This window comes from Symphalangus syndactylus, chromosome 16 (assembly GCF_028878055.3).
Source record: "Symphalangus syndactylus isolate Jambi chromosome 16, NHGRI_mSymSyn1-v2.1_pri, whole genome shotgun sequence".
NCBI lineage: Eukaryota > Metazoa > Chordata > Mammalia > Primates > Hylobatidae > Symphalangus > Symphalangus syndactylus.
Genome location: NC_072438.2, coordinates 70716545 through 70736744, shown reverse-complemented (window position 1 = coordinate 70736744; position 20200 = coordinate 70716545). Strand labels below are relative to the sequence as shown.

Genomic DNA, 20200 nt, shown 5'->3' with positions numbered 1-20200 from the left:
TGGCAATTCTCTTCAACTTCTTTCCTTTAAAAATTTTTATTTTCTTTTAAAAACCCCTGTCTTCCTTTACCTTCCTAAATATGCACATAGTTAACTGTGGCATACATATTCCCATTGCAATGCACTATTCCCAAATAAGCTTCATTTTCTTTTAGAGAGTCTCTCTTTGTCTGTTATTTAGGTTAACAGGCCTTATTTACTCTTTTGACAACCCCAACTAGGCAGATACATAAAAATATCTCAGTTTTATGACAGAAAACTGAGTCTTAGAAAGATGTATAGGATCATACAACTAGTAAATGATGGTGTTGAGTTCATATCCTAAAACCCAAGTGCTAAACCATTATGATTTACTAACTGATTAAAACATCTTCCTTTAACCAATTAAAAACACTTTCTCTTTAAACTGAGATTTATGCCTGGGGGTTGGATCACAAGTCCTGCTCCTCAGTTCCTTGCAAAATAAAATGCAAGCAACAAGAAGGAATTCTTTAATGGTTACACACTTAAAAGCATCAACACATCAGGTCTAAATAATTTATATAGACTTGGTTAATGAAGTGAATGTGGAAAAATTACATAGAAATCAGAAACCTGTTTTGTAACTACTGTCATACTGTCTCTCTGAGAAGCTCATGTTGATAGTCAATGGAGAATTAAATGTGAAAATGCATTATGAAAAGTACCATAGAAACTATTATTAATTTCAGTTTTTCTCAAGTTTAATGCCACTGAAATAATCTGAGCTGGGTTTTCCTGATAATTCCTCTTTTTCATGCTCAATGTCTAAAATAATATCATAGGGCACATCAACTAATCAAGAAATGAAGATGACTGCAGAAGGAAAAAACTATTCAATCCAAAACTGTGACTTTGATGAACACTGAGAAGTCTTATGTTTTCGTTTCATGAACCACATATAAAAAAACAGATGAGGTGTAAATGCCACGAAAGCACAAACTTAGAACATCTGACTTCCCAAATTAGTAAAAGTCATGATTTTATAAAGTTGTAGATTAAGGAAACATACCCAATACCTTACATATGCCATTAATACAGACATTTCTGCTGTTGCCACCTTCAAAGCAAGGGGTACCATCAATGACAGCATCCAGCATTTTCTCAGAAAACTGTCCGTCTATGGGTCGGCAGTAGAGCTCACAAGGATGTGCTGAAGGGAAAAAAGAAGGCAAATCCTTGCAAATTAGCTTTTTTTTTTTTTTTTTTTTTTTTTTTTTTTTTTCAGACGGAGTCTTGCTCTGTCCCCCAGGCTAGAGTGCGGTGGCGCGATCTCGGCTCACTGCAAGCTCCGCCTCCCGGGTTCACGCCATTCTCCTGCTTCAGCCTCCCGAGTAGCTGGGACTACAGGCACCCGCCAACACGCCCGGCTAATTTTTTTGTATTTTTAGTAGAGACGGGGTTTTACCGTGTTAGCCAGGATGGTCTCGATCTCCTGACCTCGTGATCCGCCCGCCTCGGCCTCCCAAAGTGCTGGGATTACAGGCTTGAGCCATCCTCCCCCAGGATTCCTCTGTACTTAGGACCCCCAAGTGTCATTTACTCTGGCGATCCCATCTTTTTACCTGCTTGAGAGACCTGCTGAAATATGCCTCAAGACACATTTCACACATCCAGGTGCTGAATCCAAGGATTATTTTTCCTTTTTCAAAACAAGTTTCATAATGAATTAAATTAAAAAATTGCTTTAAAATACTCTATTCTTTGCTGTACACGATGACTCCTTTCTATTCAACATTGAATTGTGCTTATAAAAATAAGGCACTGAGCATCTGGGGTTAGCTTAGAAAATAAGTTATTGCAACCAGCCATGAAAGACTCCAGGCAAGCAGGATGCCTGCTTGTTTCTTGCAGCAAAGTAAGTAAACCTCCAGGGGACAGGCATCCCCTCCCATAGGGCCAGCTCATTACTACCACAACCTCCATCACCACCAGCATAATCCTGCCCCACCAAATGTCCTCCTCCAGTCTAAGAGGTGCTTAGATTGACAACCATGTAGAAACATTTTTTTTTGTTGAAGCTGAAGCCAACCTGCTTATCATAGTGATTCATCCCATCATCTTGGGTCCTACACTGAATCCATTCTAAGATTCAGTTTTCTACTCCATTGTGAATGAAGATAGGGTGATCTAGAGCACAAGAACATTAACTTAATAAAATACACACCCATATGTATATATACAGAATAACCAGAAAGATAACACTTAAATCACAGATTGCCTTAAAAATTTTAATAGTGAATACATGTATATGATAAGAAGAATGCAAATAATAATTTTCTTATGAATGTAATGAATGCTTTTCTTTAAGTGAAAAACACAATAATGTCTTCTTTGGCAGGGATTTTGGGGTCTCTTCTGGATGTGTTTATTATGGGCAGGGCTGTTAGTTGCTTCATTGTGTGATCAGCTGAGGACTCAATGGTACCAGCCATAAGGCTGTTCGTCATGGGCCCTTCTCACTGGGCTGGGCACCAAATGCCAAGTCTGAGTGCACAGTGATGGCTGTGTCTGCTTGAGGTTGCAGTGATTCATGTGGCCAGGAAATGAAAGTGCAAATTTCACACAAAGGTAACCATGAGCAAAAGCTCCGAATGCTGAAATGCTGAACAAACTTAAGACTGAGGTCAAAAACATCTGTTTAAAGCTTAAAAGAGATAAGTGAACTAGCTCAGAAGCAGAAAGTTAGATAACACATGTTCTCACTTTTAATTGAGAGCTAAACATTGGATATACATAGACATAAAGATGGAGATAGACTCTGGGGACTCCAAAAGTAAGGAGGGTGGAAGGAGGGTGAGGGTTGAAAAATTACCTATTGGGTACAGTGTTCAATATTTGGGTGCTAGGTACACTAGAACCCCAATCCCTACCATTATGCATGTAGTAAATACCCAGGTAACAAATAAGCACATGTGCTCCCTGAATCCAAAAACAAACAAACAAACAAACAAAAAAGCTTAAAACAGAAAGATAAAAGCAAATATGTAAATAAAGAAAACCAACTGATTTCATGTAAGGTGCAGTGGATAAGCTGTCTGACAAGATAGAGTCAAAACGAGTTGAATAGATCATTGGATAAAGAGCCAGGGGAAAAGTGTCAAGACTGGGACAAAGAGTGACTTGGGATTATTGTGTAGCTCCATTTCTGGTAGGACAATTAGCTGTGTTACTGCGCAAACTGGAATAGAAGTACTAAAGCGAGCAACCTGGGAACAATTCTATTCTCTTTAGGATGAGAACATCAATCCAGGTGCTGAATCCAAGGATTATTTTATTAAGACTTTGGTTTAAACTTTAGAATTGGATTTGGGATTTTGTATTTGGAATACATAAAGCAAAAATAGAAAGCAGCCCCGAATAATTCTGGAGCTTTTCTAAGGAATCATCTGTTTCAAGGCTGCTGGAAAGAGTTGGGACCAGAGCATGTTCATTGCGGCAATGGAATGTTTATTCAGAGAGAAACGGACAGATTCACTAAGTCGCATTTACATAATGGACTGCTATGCAGTCACTAAAAGGAATGAGGTAGACCATGATGCCTTGATCTACTCAGTGAATCAAGTTGCAGAACTGGCAAATTATGGTTCTATTTGTGTGCAAGTGAAAACCTGCTGTTAGCATGGTTATCTTGGAGGAATACATTCAATGCAGTGAGATAACAGGAATTCATTTTTGTTTCATTCTATTATGTGCACTTGCATTTTTATAAGACACATATATTCCTTTTAAAAATAGTAAGTCTTGGCCCTCAAACAGGAAAACTGGAAAAGTCTTCCTTCCCCAGTGATATTCATGACACATCTCCACAAAGAGAGGCCCTAATTTCAAAACTTCCCTCCACCCTGTTTCCACAACACAGGACTAGTACATTCTTCAAGGCTAGACAGGTTAAATGAAGTACACTGCCTACAAGAAACACACATGTGTGTTGACTACAAGTATAGTGGTTTACGGAGACTTAGAAATTATCTAGGAAATAACATTTGTAACAACGACAATGACAGCATACAGATTCTCTGTTGCAACTCTCCCAGAGCTCCCACCACCATGACCTATAGATGTGCCTCAGGCCAGGGAGAACCCTATGTTTGAAAGCAGTCATCCTAAATGGAAGGTTCAGTGCTATTCAAGGCTTTTATAAGGCTGAGCCTGAAGTCCTCCTTCTCTGTCCCCTCCTTCTCTGGCCTTTGTCTTTCATGGTGCTCAGGAAGAGCTCTGGTTATGTCATTAAGTTGTCCTGTGACACAGGATCTGCAGGAGGAGGCAAGGGTGGTAATGGATGGTCTTAATTCTTGAGAGTCATCACTGGTATCAGAGATTCTCTGTGCCAGACATCAACCTTGTCAAGTCCATCATCTCTATAGAGTTGAGTACTTTCCTTGTCTCACATTTATTCCCCTGCCTTGACACATCCTTTTGTAGGGTCATGTGATTTTTTTCCCTCTAGCTTTCAAGTCCATTTATAATTCACCTAAGCAAAAGCTCTAAAACTAATTTACTAGTGAACTCTCACCCTCACACTGTCTGATTAATCCTCTTAAACGGAGCTTAGGAAAAGAGATGAACTTACCGAATCAAAGTTTGCATTTTCAATTTTGCAGAAACAGGGTGGCTCAACATGTTTGGATAATGATCTTAACAATGATAGAAATGAAAGCTCTAACTTGCTAAAAAGAATGAAAATATTTCTTAGGTAAGGAAAAGTTTTGATGCATTTCATGTTTTGCAAATAGACTGGAATGTGAGTTTCATCATTTTAAAGAATCCAGTTTCTAAAATCCATTCACAGGCAGGGCTTCATGGGCATAAGTCCTGTGCTTTTACCCAGGACCTCACACTTGGTTGAATGCTGTTGTCTCTGTCTTGCAATTCTTAATCATTTTACCTTTGAACTTGTGTTCGGTAAGGGAAGGCCAAAACGGGAAGGCGGTGTGCACATGAATAGAAGGGATCTGTGGTGTGCACCCCTGCCATTCCTCAACAGATCCCAAGAAATACTAAACCCCAAAGCAAAAGGCATAACTTAAAATGTTTTATTGATGCAAGAAGTTATATTTAACTTAAAAAGGAAGCTCAGCTTAAGGACTAAAATCAAATCAGCTTGGAGGAAAAAGCAAAAATGAAAACTTGTCACTCTGTATCACAGCCCAAAATCAGTCAAGTAATTACCAAGAGTCTGAAACCTTTGGCTAGTCTAAAATGGTATTCTTGTACTTTCTAATACGATAATCTTATTGTAATCCCCACAATACATAGAAATATGTATTAGTGAAATATAAGAAGGCATTAAAATGAATATATTCTATAGTAACCACAGAAAGGTATAAAAACAAAAGTAGAAATAATTTTTTAAAATGAATTAAACCCTTGTCGTTGAAGTTTTCTTTTTCTTTTATTTTTTATTTTTAAAATTTTTCTGTAGAGGCAGGGTCTTACTCTGTCACCCACGCTGGAGTGAGGTGGTGCAATCATAGGTCATTACAGCCCCAAACTTCTGTGATGAAGCGCTCCTCCCGCCTCACCCTCCTGACTAGTTAGGATTACAGGCATGCACCACTATGCCTGGCTGTATTGATGTATTAGATAAGGGTAAGTGCAGTAATGAGTTTTCTATTTACTGTGTAGTTTTAAGTTCTGTCTTTTGGTTAAGATGCTTAAGAAGTAAACTTAGAATCACAACTTAAATTATTTAAGCAATGTAATAATTAGTCATCAATGCTTAAATGTTTAGAAAACACTGGTTCTCAAGGGCAAGATACATAGGTTTAATAAACTGAACCTTAATCATAATAAAAAGGGTTGTCGGGTTTTCCAGCAGAGCTCCTGGCTTATGAAATAATTGAAGGTTTTAAAGACATGAACATTGCCTTAGGGAAAATTCAAAATTCAGTGCATTGGTCTTAAGGAAATGAACTTAACCCAGTCCCTGTATGTTTTCGTGCTTAACGATCAGGCTGCAGAGTCAGGCCTGGGCTAACTCTTGGTTCTATCTCATGGTCTGAGTTTGGGCAAGTTACATAGGTCCTCCAAACCTATTAGCTCATCTCTAAAAATTGGGTCAAAAACAGCTTTCCTTGAAGGGTTTTCTTGTGGAGATAAAATTAGGAAAAAGCATATAAAGTGCTGTGGGAAGTATCACTGTCCACTGAGGGGGTAGAAAACTCTGCTGTATGTTTATTTTATCCTCTGGTGATTTCTAAAAGGATGCCTGGGAGGCTGTAAGGCGCTTGATATCTGGCACAGAAAAAATGCTGCAGAAATCCTTGTTGACATGAACGACCTACTGCCAGGGGTGCCTGTTAACTAAGCAAATAGCAACTCTGTAGACAGAGTATAATAGGGAAAGTAATCAGTGTGCTGTTCAAGGTAGTAGCTATTCAGATTAGCAGATTAAGTCATTGTCTGCTAATGAAAATAATAGCATAGGAATCTACAAAGAAACTACCGGGATAGAGGATGAATGCTGATAGACTGGGTAGGGAGTAAGGTCAGTAGGTGGCAAACTTCATCTGAGTTAGAGAAGCAAATCAATCACTCCAAAGTGAGTGGAATTAATGTCAACTTGTGTAACTCTCACTTCTTTAGTACCTATTGCTTTGCTAGTCAAAAAGTAGGCACATGATGAATGCTTGCAAACAAATGAAAAGCAAAGCTGAATCAAATATTTTTATTCCAAGTCCAGCTACTTGAGCCATCAGAGTTAAATTGACACAAATCCAACTGTATATCTGGGAGGGGGATCCCATACTAAGCACATGTGATACCACTGGAGCAGCTATGCTATTTTAGCTCTGACAGGCTGCCCATTCAGAGTCTACAGGACCACTGACTCAAATAGTTTTAACAAATTGAGAATGCGCAGGATATACACATAGATAGCACTGACTGGATGCACCTTTTATCACTTGGTAATTTTGGAGTACACCTGGATATATGCCTGAGTTTTCCTGTATCCAAATGCCTGACTCAGGAGACTAAATTGCACCAATAACCAAATGGTTTTTCCCTCTAGATCATAAATGACACTGAATAATTGGGGGCAAGGAGCAATCACTGCCCTTGACAACTAAGAGCATCAGGGTATTTTGGAGGCCTGAGCTGAGCAAAGCACTGCAGAGTCTTTCTTTCAAAAGCTATTGCATGTCATTGTTCTAACAGTCCAAATACACAATTCTCAAATCTGTGATTTTTCTTGTGTCCTATTCACATTGGATTTTCTGGAACTCAAAAATCATGAAAAATTTGATTAGCTATTTTTTACTACCTTGCCTTAAATTTCTTTAACATAGGAAAATCTTTTCTGTTTCATTTCCTACTCAGATAACAACAAACAACACAAATATGCTTTTTGATGTTGATGTCTAGCTAATGGTCATTGATTCTTCTTCATTTTAAGGATAGAATGTGTCTGGAAGTTTTGCCAGGGCCGCTATTCCATTCTCCAACTCCATCATGTCCCTATCCTTCCTGTGCAACATTCTGACGTTTGATTTTACTTTTTACCCTTCTCACACTCCTGTACATATAAAATGTTGATTTCTAGTGCAGAGCTGGCTTTTGCTCTTTCATTCCTATTATCTTGCCTTTCCACCTGTTATTCTACTCCCACTTGGAATGACTCTATTTTGAATGCCTTCCCTTTTCTTTCTTCTGGTGGAAAGACTGCTCATGAAAGCATGAGTAGTCTTAAGAATCATCAACTGCTTCACTGGAAGCCTTTTTTTTTTTTTTTTTTTTTTTTTTTGCGATTACTTCAAACCCACGATGACCTTTTCTTCTGAATTTCTGATGAAATCACAGTCAGTTTCTCATGTCCATCAACAAGCAATTAGTTACTGAATTCCTACATGCCCTATTAACGGCTCAATTGCACCTCAGCTGTTTTGAAGCAAGTCACCATGTTTTATAAACTTCTTTTATCTCCCACAAAGCTCAGACAGAGTTGAATGTATTCAGCCTTCAACATTTACTGATCAACTTAACCAGGTCAATGTTTCCATCTTCTAAATTACAAAATTCCTGGTGTACAATTTTCTTTGTTAATCTTTGTATGGATCACAGAAACCCTGACTGACATACAAATGCTTTGAGAATGGCTGTTCCCTAGATCTGAGATACACCATTACAGCTCCTTACCTGGGTTAAAAATGGGAAACCAGTGGTAGAGTTCATTCTTGTAGGGAACAGTGTCAAATTCACTGCACTGCATCTGCCGAAATGTTGGTGCCTCTGAGCGACAGGGGTGGACGTTGCACAAGCGATAGCGTTTTCTTTCTCCAGTGCAATATTTCCCTCCAAACTTTGGCCTGCAAATGAAACAGACAAGCTTTTCTTTTTTTTTTTTTAGATTTGATTATTTATTTGGGAATTTTTTATTTTTTTATTTTATTATTATACTTTAAGTTCTAGGGTACATGTGCACAACATGCAGGTTTGTTACATATGTATACATGTGCCATGTTGGTGTGCTGCACCCATTAACTCGTCATTTATATTAGGTATATCTCCTAATGCTATCCCTCCCCCGTCCCCGCACCCCACAACAGTCCCCGGTGTGTAATGTTCCCCTTCCTGTGTCCATGTGTTCTCATGGTTCAATTCCCACCTATGAGTGAGAACATGCGGTGTTTGGTTTTTTGTCCCAAGCTTTTCTTTTAGTTTGCTTAAACGCCAACATTTTCCTTTAAAACTCCTCTGGTATCTGGCCTTGACAAATGATGTCTCTCTATGCCGTCAAAACTTACCTTTTAAATAAATGCTTCAAATTTTACACATTTTTTCCTTGCCTGCCAACATTTCAGTCCTAAGTGTATAGTAGCTTATTTTGAAATAGTTTATATGTCATTTCCACCTGTATATCCTCCAGGTGAAATCTATGCCAAAAAAGGATACATCATTTTCCTTTCAAGTATGCTCCTTCTCTGATTCATATTTGGTGAGTTAAAAGTGGTCAGATTTCAGAATCATCCATCTGTGCCTTCCTTGGATCCCACAGTCAATCAGTTGCCTGGTCATCAGTTGTCTATTTACATTTGTTTCCTACTCTTCAATTCTACAATAATCAAACCAATCCAATTCTTATCTCCATTCCTATCTCTACTTTTAAAATTCTTATCTCCATTTCTATCTCTTCCTTTAAAATTAAACCCACAGTACAAACAATCATCAGGCTAAATTTTCAGATGACCTTAATTATTTTAGTTTCCTGTTTTAAAATCTCTAATGGCATCCAATGGTCACATCAGTCTCCTGAGCTTGGCATTCAAAGCCCTCACAATCCTGCCTTAACTCACCTTAACAATTTACTTCCCACACTCTGCTTCATGTTACACTGCTCCAGTGGTGCCACCTGCCTCATTTAATATTTCTTTTCTGTGCCTTTGCATAGATTTTTTTCCTCCCTTAAAGTCTCCACATGTCTACCTACTGCTCATGCTTGAACAAATGAATGCTACCTCCTTCACGAATCCTTCCTGGATTTCCACCAGAAGTAATTTTTTTCTCCTCTTCAGTGACACTTTGTGTGCCAGCTGCACGTCCTGAACCTATCATTCCCAAAGATAGTTCTTTGATGGCACAATCCAAGCTCTGTGTCCTCTGTGGTGCCTCATAGTACTTTGGGCATAGGAGGCTCTTAATAGATATTCAATGGGTGAATAAGTTAATCTTATTTTAGAAAAATCACTTTTTGACTTTTCTTTCCTTTGTGATACACTTGAGGGCATACCAGCCTTCCTGTCAGGATCAATGGGTCACTCAAAATAAGAGAGGGGAGAGGGGAAGAAACTATCCTTTGAGAAGGTTCCCAGGCATGCCTTCTGGTGTCCATCTTGCTGCAGTATCTGAATCAGGGAGTGTGCCTCCTATCGCCAGAGTGCGCCTCCTATTGCGGGAGCTTGCCTTCTATCGCGGGAGTGCGCCTCCTATCGCAGGAGTGCGCCTCCTATCGCGGGAGTGCGCCTCCTATCGCGGGAGTGCGCCTCCTATCGCGGGAGTGCCAATAGCCTGGAGTTCGAATTTGGCATTATCTTTTTGTTAGATGTATCTGAATAAGTTACCTTATTTCTCTGAGCCTCAGTTTTTTTTCGTTTGTAAAATGAGCATAATAGTTTTTATCTCACAAGTTGTATTGCATGAGACAATGCAACCACAGATTTAGTAGAGTAACTAACACAGAATGACAGCTCAATAACTGATAGCATTTTTATTTTGGTTATCGTGAATAATAATCAACCAGTATTTATATACTACCATGTGCTCAACACTATGCTCAGGGAGAAGAGGGTGCAAACGAAGGTCAACCCATGCTCTATGCTTCCTAGAAGTTCATAATTTGGTTGAGGAGAAAAAAATGAGCTATATAAGAAATGAGAGACAATTTAAGACAGCAATTATGTATCCCAGACTGAAAGTACAATGAGAGTTATGTGAAGGGGGAAAGCCATGGAAATGAGGCTAGTTGGGAAGGATTTACGGAACGGCTCATCCTGGAGAATGGTCTTAAAGGACGGCTGGAAAGTGCTTCTCAGTGCAAAGGCAGAAGGCACGTCGAGTGAGCAGTCCAGATGAAATCATATTCCAGGGACACAGAAAGCCAGAACAGCTCCCCGAAGGACACAGGTGGTAGTGGCAGAGCCAAGATTTGAATCGTCGTCTTCCTTGATCCAAAGCCTGAGTTCTTATCCACTGTGTTACACTGCCTGACCACAAAATCCTGAGAGACAGAGAACTCAAATCCTGGCAGTCTAGTCAAGTATTGGTTGCAGCTGTAATTCTTGTTGATTCTGCTGTACTTTGTTCTCCTTGAATGCCCATGAGATTTTCTATACCTCCCCTCCCTCAGTGTGGCCTCAGTAAGCTTCCGTTCCTCACTCATCAAAGAGTTTTGACCAAGGCAGTTCATATAGTAGGCTCTTAATTTGTTGACTCCTTGTAGAAGGTACCAAGAATTGTCCTTGTTATTTAAGGTCAGGCTGGTTTTCTATTTGTGCTGATGCAGTGACACTCTATGACCTGGTATGTCTCCAATTCATTTCCATCCAATCAATATCACTGACAGCCTCTTATGAGCCAAGCTCTGCTGGGTTCTCACTAGACAGTTGACCTACAGCAAGGATGCAGTCCCAACATCAGCTGGCTCATGCAGTGGCCTGAATCTCTGACTCGAGCCACAGATTTGAATCTATGATGTGGTGCCATTGGCAGTGTTAGCAATGAATTTAAGCAAACTGGCAATGAAGAACAGGCATGTCCACTCACCCAAGGAGACTCTATGACAAACTGTGGTCTTGGAGATGAGAATTAGAACTACCTTTCTCCTGAAGCCAGGTTAGAGATTCATCCTTCACTTCCTCAACTAGGAGTTCCCTTCTCTGATAGCCACAGGTCACTGACCAGCCTCCCAAGAAGGTTTCACACTGGTGGTGTCCGAATATACAGCATTGACAATAAGTCCCAGAGCAAATTGCCTTTCTTTTCTGATCTCTCAAATGAAAATGGAAATCACATTTCTGGATCAAATGGAAACAAACGGTTAAATGACAATTTTCTCTAAAAATAAAGTACTCTATGAGAAACTCTTGGTTTGGAATTTTGGAAGTCACAGAAACCCAGTATTTAAATGAAAACAACTTTCATCAAAGGGTGCAATTTTAAAATAATTTTGTGAAGAATTTCCAAATGCATGCTTATAAATGTGGTAAATGATAAAGATTCATAATAACTACTGTTTATTAACACTTTATTATGTAGTAGATAATTCCTTACACATACTAACTTATTAACCCTTAGAAAAAATATATAATATATATAGTGTATATATGTAACGTATACATGCATATATATACATATATACGTATACTTATATTTAAATACTATACATCTAGGTAATACAGTTATTAACAAAAAGGATAAATAACCTTTGGAATTGAGATACTGAGAGATAAAATCACTTTTATTGCTCGCCTTTTAAAAAATGTGACTCCTACTTTTCAAAGTAGACGAATGTAAATCTAGATAAAAGAAACAATATAATTTCCACTTAAAGGAGATATCACATATACACTTTTAAGAAATTACTTGGGAGACAGTATATCAGAAAATAATGAAATTAAGAATGTAATGTGTATTTGGAAAACAAGCAAGTTTAAATTTACCTCATATATAATATTATTATACAAATAGAATATATGAAAAATTAAGCAATTTGCTTAAACAATTGAAAGTCACTTGTAAAATAACATTTGCAGAATCCTTAACAGGCCACTACGGAACTTTAGGGTTTATAAAAATCCTTATCTAAAAATATTAAAAATAATTGTCCTCAAAAATGTACCTGTTTTACTAGTTGCTTAAGGAAAGAATTATTCTCATAAAATTGTGTATTCATTATCACTGAAAGCAAGCTACAATCTTATCAGCAAAATTGCGTTTCACTCATCTCTACCGATAAAATGGAGTTATTTAAAAATATTTAATTTTATAATCTCCTAGAGGCTTTCACATAGATTGCACATTTAAAAGAAATTTGCTTTATTTCCCCAAATGATAAAATCAGCTTACTTATCCAAGTTTTAGTAAGAATCCAGTGCCAAGCCAAAATGAAACAACACAAAACAGAACCACCTTTTTCTCCCACTCTCTGTGTATCTTCTTGTTCTGTTTTGTCCTGGGAACCCATTTAATTTCCCTGGTGGAGGCTTGGAGTCACTGAGGTCATGCCATTCAAGACTGCCCCCCGATCCCGCCCCCAGCGCATGTGGAGAGAAGGGAAATATATTTATCTGGACTCACTCGGGGTTGTTGCAGAGCCTCTCTGCACTCTGGACTCCAGCCCCACAGGTCCTGGAACAGTGGGACCAGGGTGACCAGCGGCCCCAGCCTCCAGGAATGCTCTCTGGTTTCTTCCCCACTGTGATGCACTTGCCTGCCATACACCACTGGAAAGGGAAGAGGCAGGAGATGGCCGTATCAGGAAGGTTACCAGAGCAAGCTGAGCCAAGAGCCCTAAAAGTCTAAACCCAATTCTTTGCAAGCAAGCCAGCTTTCTACAGTCACATATCAGATACAAAACAAACAGGGGCCCATATAAGTTTCTGCCAAGAGTCTTGGGTTTTAGAATCAGAGAGTTTCAGAAATGGAAGGAAACTTTACGTTGCCTAATCACACAGGTGCTACACAGTGTGGTTGGCAGATTGAGCACAAGAATGTAAATCAACATACAACTTCTTTCATTGAGAGTCCTGTTATGAAAAGCACGTCAGCTTAGTACGCTTAGCAACATAGTTGCTTAGTAACATAGTTGATTTACTTTCTGGTGCATGATCTTTATCTTGTTGCAAACCACAATAGTTCACAGACTGGCACAGTGAATAGCACTTCTTTATAGCTCTCTGGGTACTTAATGACTGCAACAGAGAACTCATCCTCTGCAAAAAGTCAATTTCTTTTTATTTATTTATTTATTTTATTATACTTTAAGTTTTAGGGTACATGTGCACAACGTGCAGGTTAGTTACATATGTATACATGTGCCATGTTGGTGTGCTGCACCCATTAACTTGTCATTTAACATTAGGTATATCTCCTAATGCTATCCCTCCCCGCTATCCCCACCCCACAACAGTCCCCAGAGTGTGATGCTCCCCTTCCTGTGTCCATGTGTTCTCATTGTTCAATTCCCACCTATGAGTGAGAACATGCAGTGTTTAGTTTTTTGTCCTTGTGATAGTTTGCTGAGAATGATGGTTTCCAGCTTCATCCATGTCCCTACAAAGGACACGAACTCATCCTTCTTTATGGCTGCATAGTATTCCATGGTGTATATGTGCCACATTTTCTTAATCCAGTCTATCATTGTGGGACATTTGGCTTGGTTCCAAGTCTTTGCTATTGTGAATAGTGCCGCAATAAACATACGTGTGCATGTGTCTTTATAGCAGCATGATATATAATCCTTTGGGTATATACCCAGTAACAGGATTGCTGGGTCAAATGGTATTTCTAGTTCTAGATCCTGAGGAATCGCCACACTGACTTCCACAACGGTTGAACTAGTTTACAGTCCCACCAACAGTGTAAAAGTGTTCCTATTTCTCCACATCCTCTCCAGCACCTGTTGTTTCCTGACAAAAGGTCAATTTCACTGCCAAAACACACTAGTTGTTAGGAAGTTCTTCATTATATCAAGAAAAAAATTCTGCTTTCTTTTAACTCTACCCATTGTTTGCAGCTCTGGCCTTTCAAGCAACTAAGAAAAAATCCACTCTCTCCCCTCTTCAAGGCAATCCTTCCACAACTATCGGTTTAGGAGAGGGAATATACAAAAATGAAAACAAAGGGAAATGCTATGTGGTTGTCATGAATAACCACATTTCCTGGAGGATTTGGACATGTTTTATTGTCTGATATCCTTTTTTTCCCCTTGTTTTTTTCTGGCCACTGTGTATTTTGTCCGGGTTCTATAATCTCAGTGGGGGGTCCTGCCACACTCAAGCTACATAAAGATGCCCACTAAACATGTAAGCTCTAGGCCCACAAGAAACCCAGCCTAGAGGATATCAAACCTCTCTGAGTTCTGTGGTGTCTGACTTGCCTGCTTAGTAAAGTAGCAGAACTTCAAGAAATGCAGTCATGTCAGATGATGAGAAAGATGATAAGTGGCCTAAATCCTGCGTTTTTGGGAAGAAGAAGCCGCTGGCTTATCCTTTTCAATCTTCCATATGAGAGAAAAAAAGTCAAAAGGAAGGCTGATAATAAGCCCAGGAAATGTTGACCACAAACTCCATAGAAATTCATCAGGGAGAGATGAAACAGATGTTTTACAAGTGAAGTGTGAAACTGGACCTCAGCCCTCCCTCCTTAACTACCTGCTCCCAATGCAGGTTCACCAGGAGTGGTGGATGTGGGGTGCTCTCCTCCAGCTGGTCTGATTGTTTGTCCTCCATCCACTGCTCTTCCCTCAGAGAGAGCTGCCCTCTAGGGCCTTCTTCTCAGCTCCTCCCATGAACTCTGCCCACCGCCCTCCCACCTCATTCCTCGGCCTGACGCATCACCTTCTTCTCACCACATTGAGTTCCATCTGCAGCAGCGTCCAGCTTAGAGCGACAAAAGCCCTTCACGGAGCACCACAGTGTCTGGCAGATATTCTAGAAAACAAATTGCACTTCTTTTGTATTTTCAAAACCTGCCACAAAGCATTTCTATAGTTACAGTAAAATATGCACACTTATCCACACACTCACAATAAATGCCACTGTTGTTAGTGACTAAGAGTGACAGAAAGTAATCATTAGAGTTTTCAGTTCAAGCTTAACTTGGACTTTGTCATCATTCATAAACAATGGTCTATAGATCATACTAGGTAATATGGAAATGAGGGATAAAACCTATTTTCTAAGGGTTGAGGTGGTCATTTCTATATGTTTGGCACAATATCCAGCACTCATTGCTCTTGGGAAGGGTAACTGGTGATCATCTACAAAAGGTACACCTAAAATGTGGCTGGAAGGCAACCTGATTACTAACAGTTGGGGGTGGTTATAACTTGAGCCTGCTCAGTGAAGAAAATGGAAACTCTTCCATCTAGAAAGCCTCAGCTTGTTCACTTATTACCTTAAGTAGTCAGCTGGTATCAGTTTCCAGGAAGAGAGCTGCATATTCCTTCTTATTTCTACCCCTATGGGGACAAAGGAAGGTTGGCAGAATTCTCAGATGCCATCTGAAATAGCTTAGCTGCTTCCATCTATATATTAGTATTTTTTTCTGTCTATTCATCTACCATAGTTCTATCCACTTATTGTGTTCTACACTGCATGTGTTTTGTCATTATATGACTTCATATTTTAAGCCATTTTAGAAAATTATCAATATTTCTGTCTCTAAATTTTGCCTCTTCTTTCTCTCCTTTTGGAACCTGTAATTGTTGTTGATGGACCTTCTTATTCTGTGCTTTGTGTTTCAACTTCACTTTCATATTCCTCAGCTCTCAATCTTTTTGTATATAAAAACTGAAGAAACTTTCTCCTCCATCATACACCCCTAAGAAGCACCCAAGTGGGATGGGAAGTAATTTTCTCAGCTCTAAATTCCATTTGATTGATTTTCTTTCCAATTGTGTCAAGTCTGCTGTTTAATCCATCCACTGAATTTTTAAGTCAATAACCACACTTTCCATTTCCAGAAGCTGTATTTATTCTTCCTCATATCTGCCTTACATATATCTTATGGCTCTTTTTTCTCAAGTACAATTCATTCTTATACATTTATTTTATTATCCCTATATAAAAATTCAATTTTTGAAAGTTCTTAAGGGCTTATTGCTCTTCTCATTTAGCTGAAGATGGACTACATTAGATTTTTGAATTAGAGGCTGAATTATGAACTCATCTGAAGGATGGCTTTTTTTTTTTTTTTTTTTAGACAGAGTCTCACTCTATCATCCAGGCTGGAGTGCAGTGGTGCCATCTCGGCTCACTGCAAGCTCTGCCTCCTGGGTTCATGCCATTCTCCTGCCTCAGCCTACCGAGTAGCTGAGACTGCAGACACCCGCCACCACGCCTGGCTAACTTTTTGCATTTGTAGTAGAGACGGGGTTTCACGGTGTTAGCCAGGATGGTCTCGATCTCCTGATCTCATGATCTGCCCACCCTGGCCCCCCAAAGTGCTGGGATTACAGGTGTGAGCCCCCGTACCCGGCCTAGGGTGGCTTTATCTATTGGAGTTTCATGCCACCTTGGTTGAGTGTTGGTTCCTCTGGGCCAGTTTCACCTTTATTTCCAGGCATCCATGGTATCTCCAGGCCAAATGTTTTATTTATTATTATTATTATTATTATTGCAATGAAGCTACTCAAGCTATACAGGGTACAAATTTAAACTCTAGATTAGCATGAGCATGGCCTCTAGTAAAGAATTTCCAAGTGAGAAAGTTATTCACCAGTATTTCCACACACCCCGGCCACTTCCCCACTAGAAACCAGGCTGAGATAAAAGTTGCTTCTCTGTCATCTCTCTTTCGTTTTGGTTTATTTCTTCTAGCTCATCCTTTCATTGAAGCATAACTCTTTGAGAATCGCAGCTTCATGCAAAGGTCTCAGTTCTAAATCCTGGCCCTGGTCAAGGAGAATACATCACTGTCTCTTCCAATGTAGGTGCGAAAACCCACATAACCCTTTTGTTATCTCCACTTCAGCCTCAATATCTATTCATGCTTATCGCTCCCCCTTTTATTTTTTTTCCTTCTTTCTGAGGATTTCTTTTACTTTGAGTTCACTGAGCATTTAGAAAGGATGATGTGCTAGGCGAATGATACACAGAAATTTTGTACTATTTTTTTTTCAATTTTTTGGAGTTTATTTCAAAATAAAAAGTTATAACATGGATAATGCTACATTTTCTGGTGTTTTAGGGTGTTGTTAACATGGAAATGATGAGGTTATCTTGGCTGCCATATAAAGGGATCTGAAGTCTTCATTCACTTATCTATTGAGTGCCTACTATGTGCTAGGCATTGCTGAGTGTCAGGGATAAAAATTTCCTCAGAGAGCTCACGTGGTAGGAAAGGAGATAGTCTAGTAAACAAAAACCTAAACCTTTATTGTCTAATAAAGCTTTGACATAGGAAATTCAGGATAGGATATAAAAGAATATGTAAGCTGAGACTCAAATGATGAGCAGAAGGGATGGTTCCGAGGAACCAGTGTGCAGGGTTCTAGAGGTTGTGGAGAACCCAGCACTTTCAGAGAATGGAGGCTGTTCATGGCAGATAAACATGGATTGCAGAAGAGAAGCTGACCAGAGATAACTTGGGTGTCCTGTTTCTAGTAAACAACAGGATACCCTGGAAAATGCTTATCTTTATAAATCTTCTAAAATCATGCATAATATATTTTAAATATTTTAAGTGCATCCTTGAGTCACCAAGAAAGTAAGGAAACCCCCAATGGCTAAAAAGGTAGCAGAAATGTTAATCTGGAGATTAACCTAGTTGCTTAGATCTTCGATTTATTAGTCATTTAGATACTGGAGACAATGCCTAGGGCCTATGTAAGGTAGGAAGTTGGAGACCTTCATATAAGGCCTTGAGTGAAAGGGTGACCTGAAATCTAGGTACACAGAAAACTTGTCTCTTTTGACTTTAACCCTAGAAGGAGTGGTCAAGTGTTACTCCTGAGAGTTGGTATCCACACTCACCCCCATGCTGCTCATGAAGTCAACACAATATCAAATCAATAACATTTTAAATTGACCCAGAGATAGAAGTGAAAATTTTCTCTGAAAGAATGTGCCAGCCATCTGAGCCCTAAAGGAAAACCTGACATAAAGTTTTATAACTAAAGGCTCACAATAAAAGCAAAAATCACAAAAGGAAATAACACATAATATGTGGAGAAACCCCAAATAGGAGAAACAGATGCACATAGACTCTGAACGCTGAAATTACTCAGTATAAATTGCAAAATAAATATGTCACATGTTATTAAAGAAATAAAAGATCACATCGAAAGTTTAAAATTAGGAACAAAATACCATGAAAGTGAGAGAAAATTCAGAAAAATAACCAAATAGACTTTTATAAATAAAAATATGATAAATGAGATTAAAAAGTCAATAGACAGGTTAAATATAATGCATAATTGGAGAAATCTGAAGAGAGGACTAGTGAACTAGAAGATAAAGATAAATGATATAAAATACAGAGATACAAAGAGATGAAAATATGGAGAGGTTTCCCAGATAGGAAAGATTAGTGATAAAATTCCATATACATATAATCAGTAGCAGATTAGAGAGTGAAGGGCTAAAACAATATTCTAAAACATAAGGTCAGAGAGCAAGAGGAGAGCGAATTCTGAAGCCTCTTCTTAAGCCATTTTAGGAAATTTGTACTTTATTGCAAGAAAATAGGAAGGCTATGAGATATTCTACTCACAGGGGAGTATTTATCAATCCATTTATAAATGGATTTTCATTTATAAAGGTTACTTAGGCTGCATTTTGGAAAATGAATCAGAGTTAAGGGGAAGTGTTCAGACTCTACCAATCAGGGAACTGCTATAGTCATCTAGGAACAGGTGGAATTTAGAAATATTTAGGCCGGGCACAGTGGTTCATTCCTGTAATCCCAGCACTTTGGGAGGCCAAGGAGGGTGGATCACCTGAGGTCAGGAGTTCGAGACCAGCCTGACCAATATGGTGAAACCCCGTCTCTACTGAAAACACAAAAATTAGCCGGGCCTGTTGGCGCATACCCGTAATCCCAGCTACTTGGGAGGCTGAGGAATGAGAATTGCTTGAACTGGGAAGGCGGAGGTTGCAGTGAGCCAAGATCATGCCACTGCACTCCAGCCTGGGCGACAGAGAAAGACTCTGTCTTAAAAAAAAAAAAAAAAAATTTAGGAGGCAGAATTGGCATAACTTGGTAGCCAGTTAGAAGTGAGGGATGAGGTTTTTTGTATCAACTTTACCTTCTTTGTTAAGTTTGCTTGTTCTAAGCACAGTTATTTACTTTCCCCTTTAAGTTTTTTATATGTTTTGTTTTGAATTGATCTCACTGTATTAAAATTTTTATGCCTGCCTCCTCCACCATGAGCTCCTCAAGGGCAGAGACTTTGTCTTATTAATTTTTGAGTGTTTATATTTTCTTCTTATTCAGTACATAGCACAGAATCTGGCAGGGATTCAGCGAGACTTGCCTCGTCAGTATGTATGTGTTAACACAGATACTTTTGCATTATAAGGGATGAGTTCAGAGAATAGACAGTTTCCAAATCACGAACGACTGCCTCAAAAGGAGCTGGGACTTTATCCTGTGGTCAGCGGGGACCCTAACAGCAGAGCAGACCATGGTTAGATTGTGTTTTTAAAAAATAACTTGAGCAACAATTTGAATAGGAGGGAGACGAGGTAGGAGATAATTACGATAGCAAGGAAAGATGATGAGAGACTGAATTGAGGCAGTGACAGTGGTAATGAAGAAGATAGAACAGAGCTACAGATTCTTCAGAAGGTACGGTGTCAAATCCTGAATTATTATTTGGACGTTGAAAATAAACAAGAAGAATGAACTGGTGAATAAATCCTACTTCTACCTTGGGAGCTGCTGGCACTCTTCAGCCAGATGTGAAATTCAAGAAAGGGAGCAATTTTAGGGATTAAGTTGGTTGCTATGGAGTCTGCAG

At 39.1% G+C, this 20200-nt stretch overlaps 1 protein-coding gene across 3 annotated transcripts in view; it reads right to left on the bottom strand.

Annotated features, from left to right (window-relative positions):
* ADAMTS12 (ADAM metallopeptidase with thrombospondin type 1 motif 12) overlaps nt 1-20200 on the bottom strand; it is a 367651-nt gene that overhangs the window by 104985 nt on the left and 242466 nt on the right. For 2 of the 3 annotated variants that reach the window (XM_063619890.1, XM_055246206.1), the window contains exons 10-13: nt 15075-15167; nt 12814-12959; nt 8158-8327; nt 1038-1171 (exon numbers count right to left, since the gene is read on the bottom strand). In XM_063619890.1, the coding sequence (XP_063475960.1) occupies nt 1038-1171; nt 8158-8327; nt 12814-12959; nt 15075-15167 (543 nt within the window). The remainder of the gene's footprint in view (nt 1-1037; nt 1172-8157; nt 8328-12813; nt 12960-15074; nt 15168-20200) is intronic. The other variant, XM_055246207.1, reaches the window with a different exon arrangement.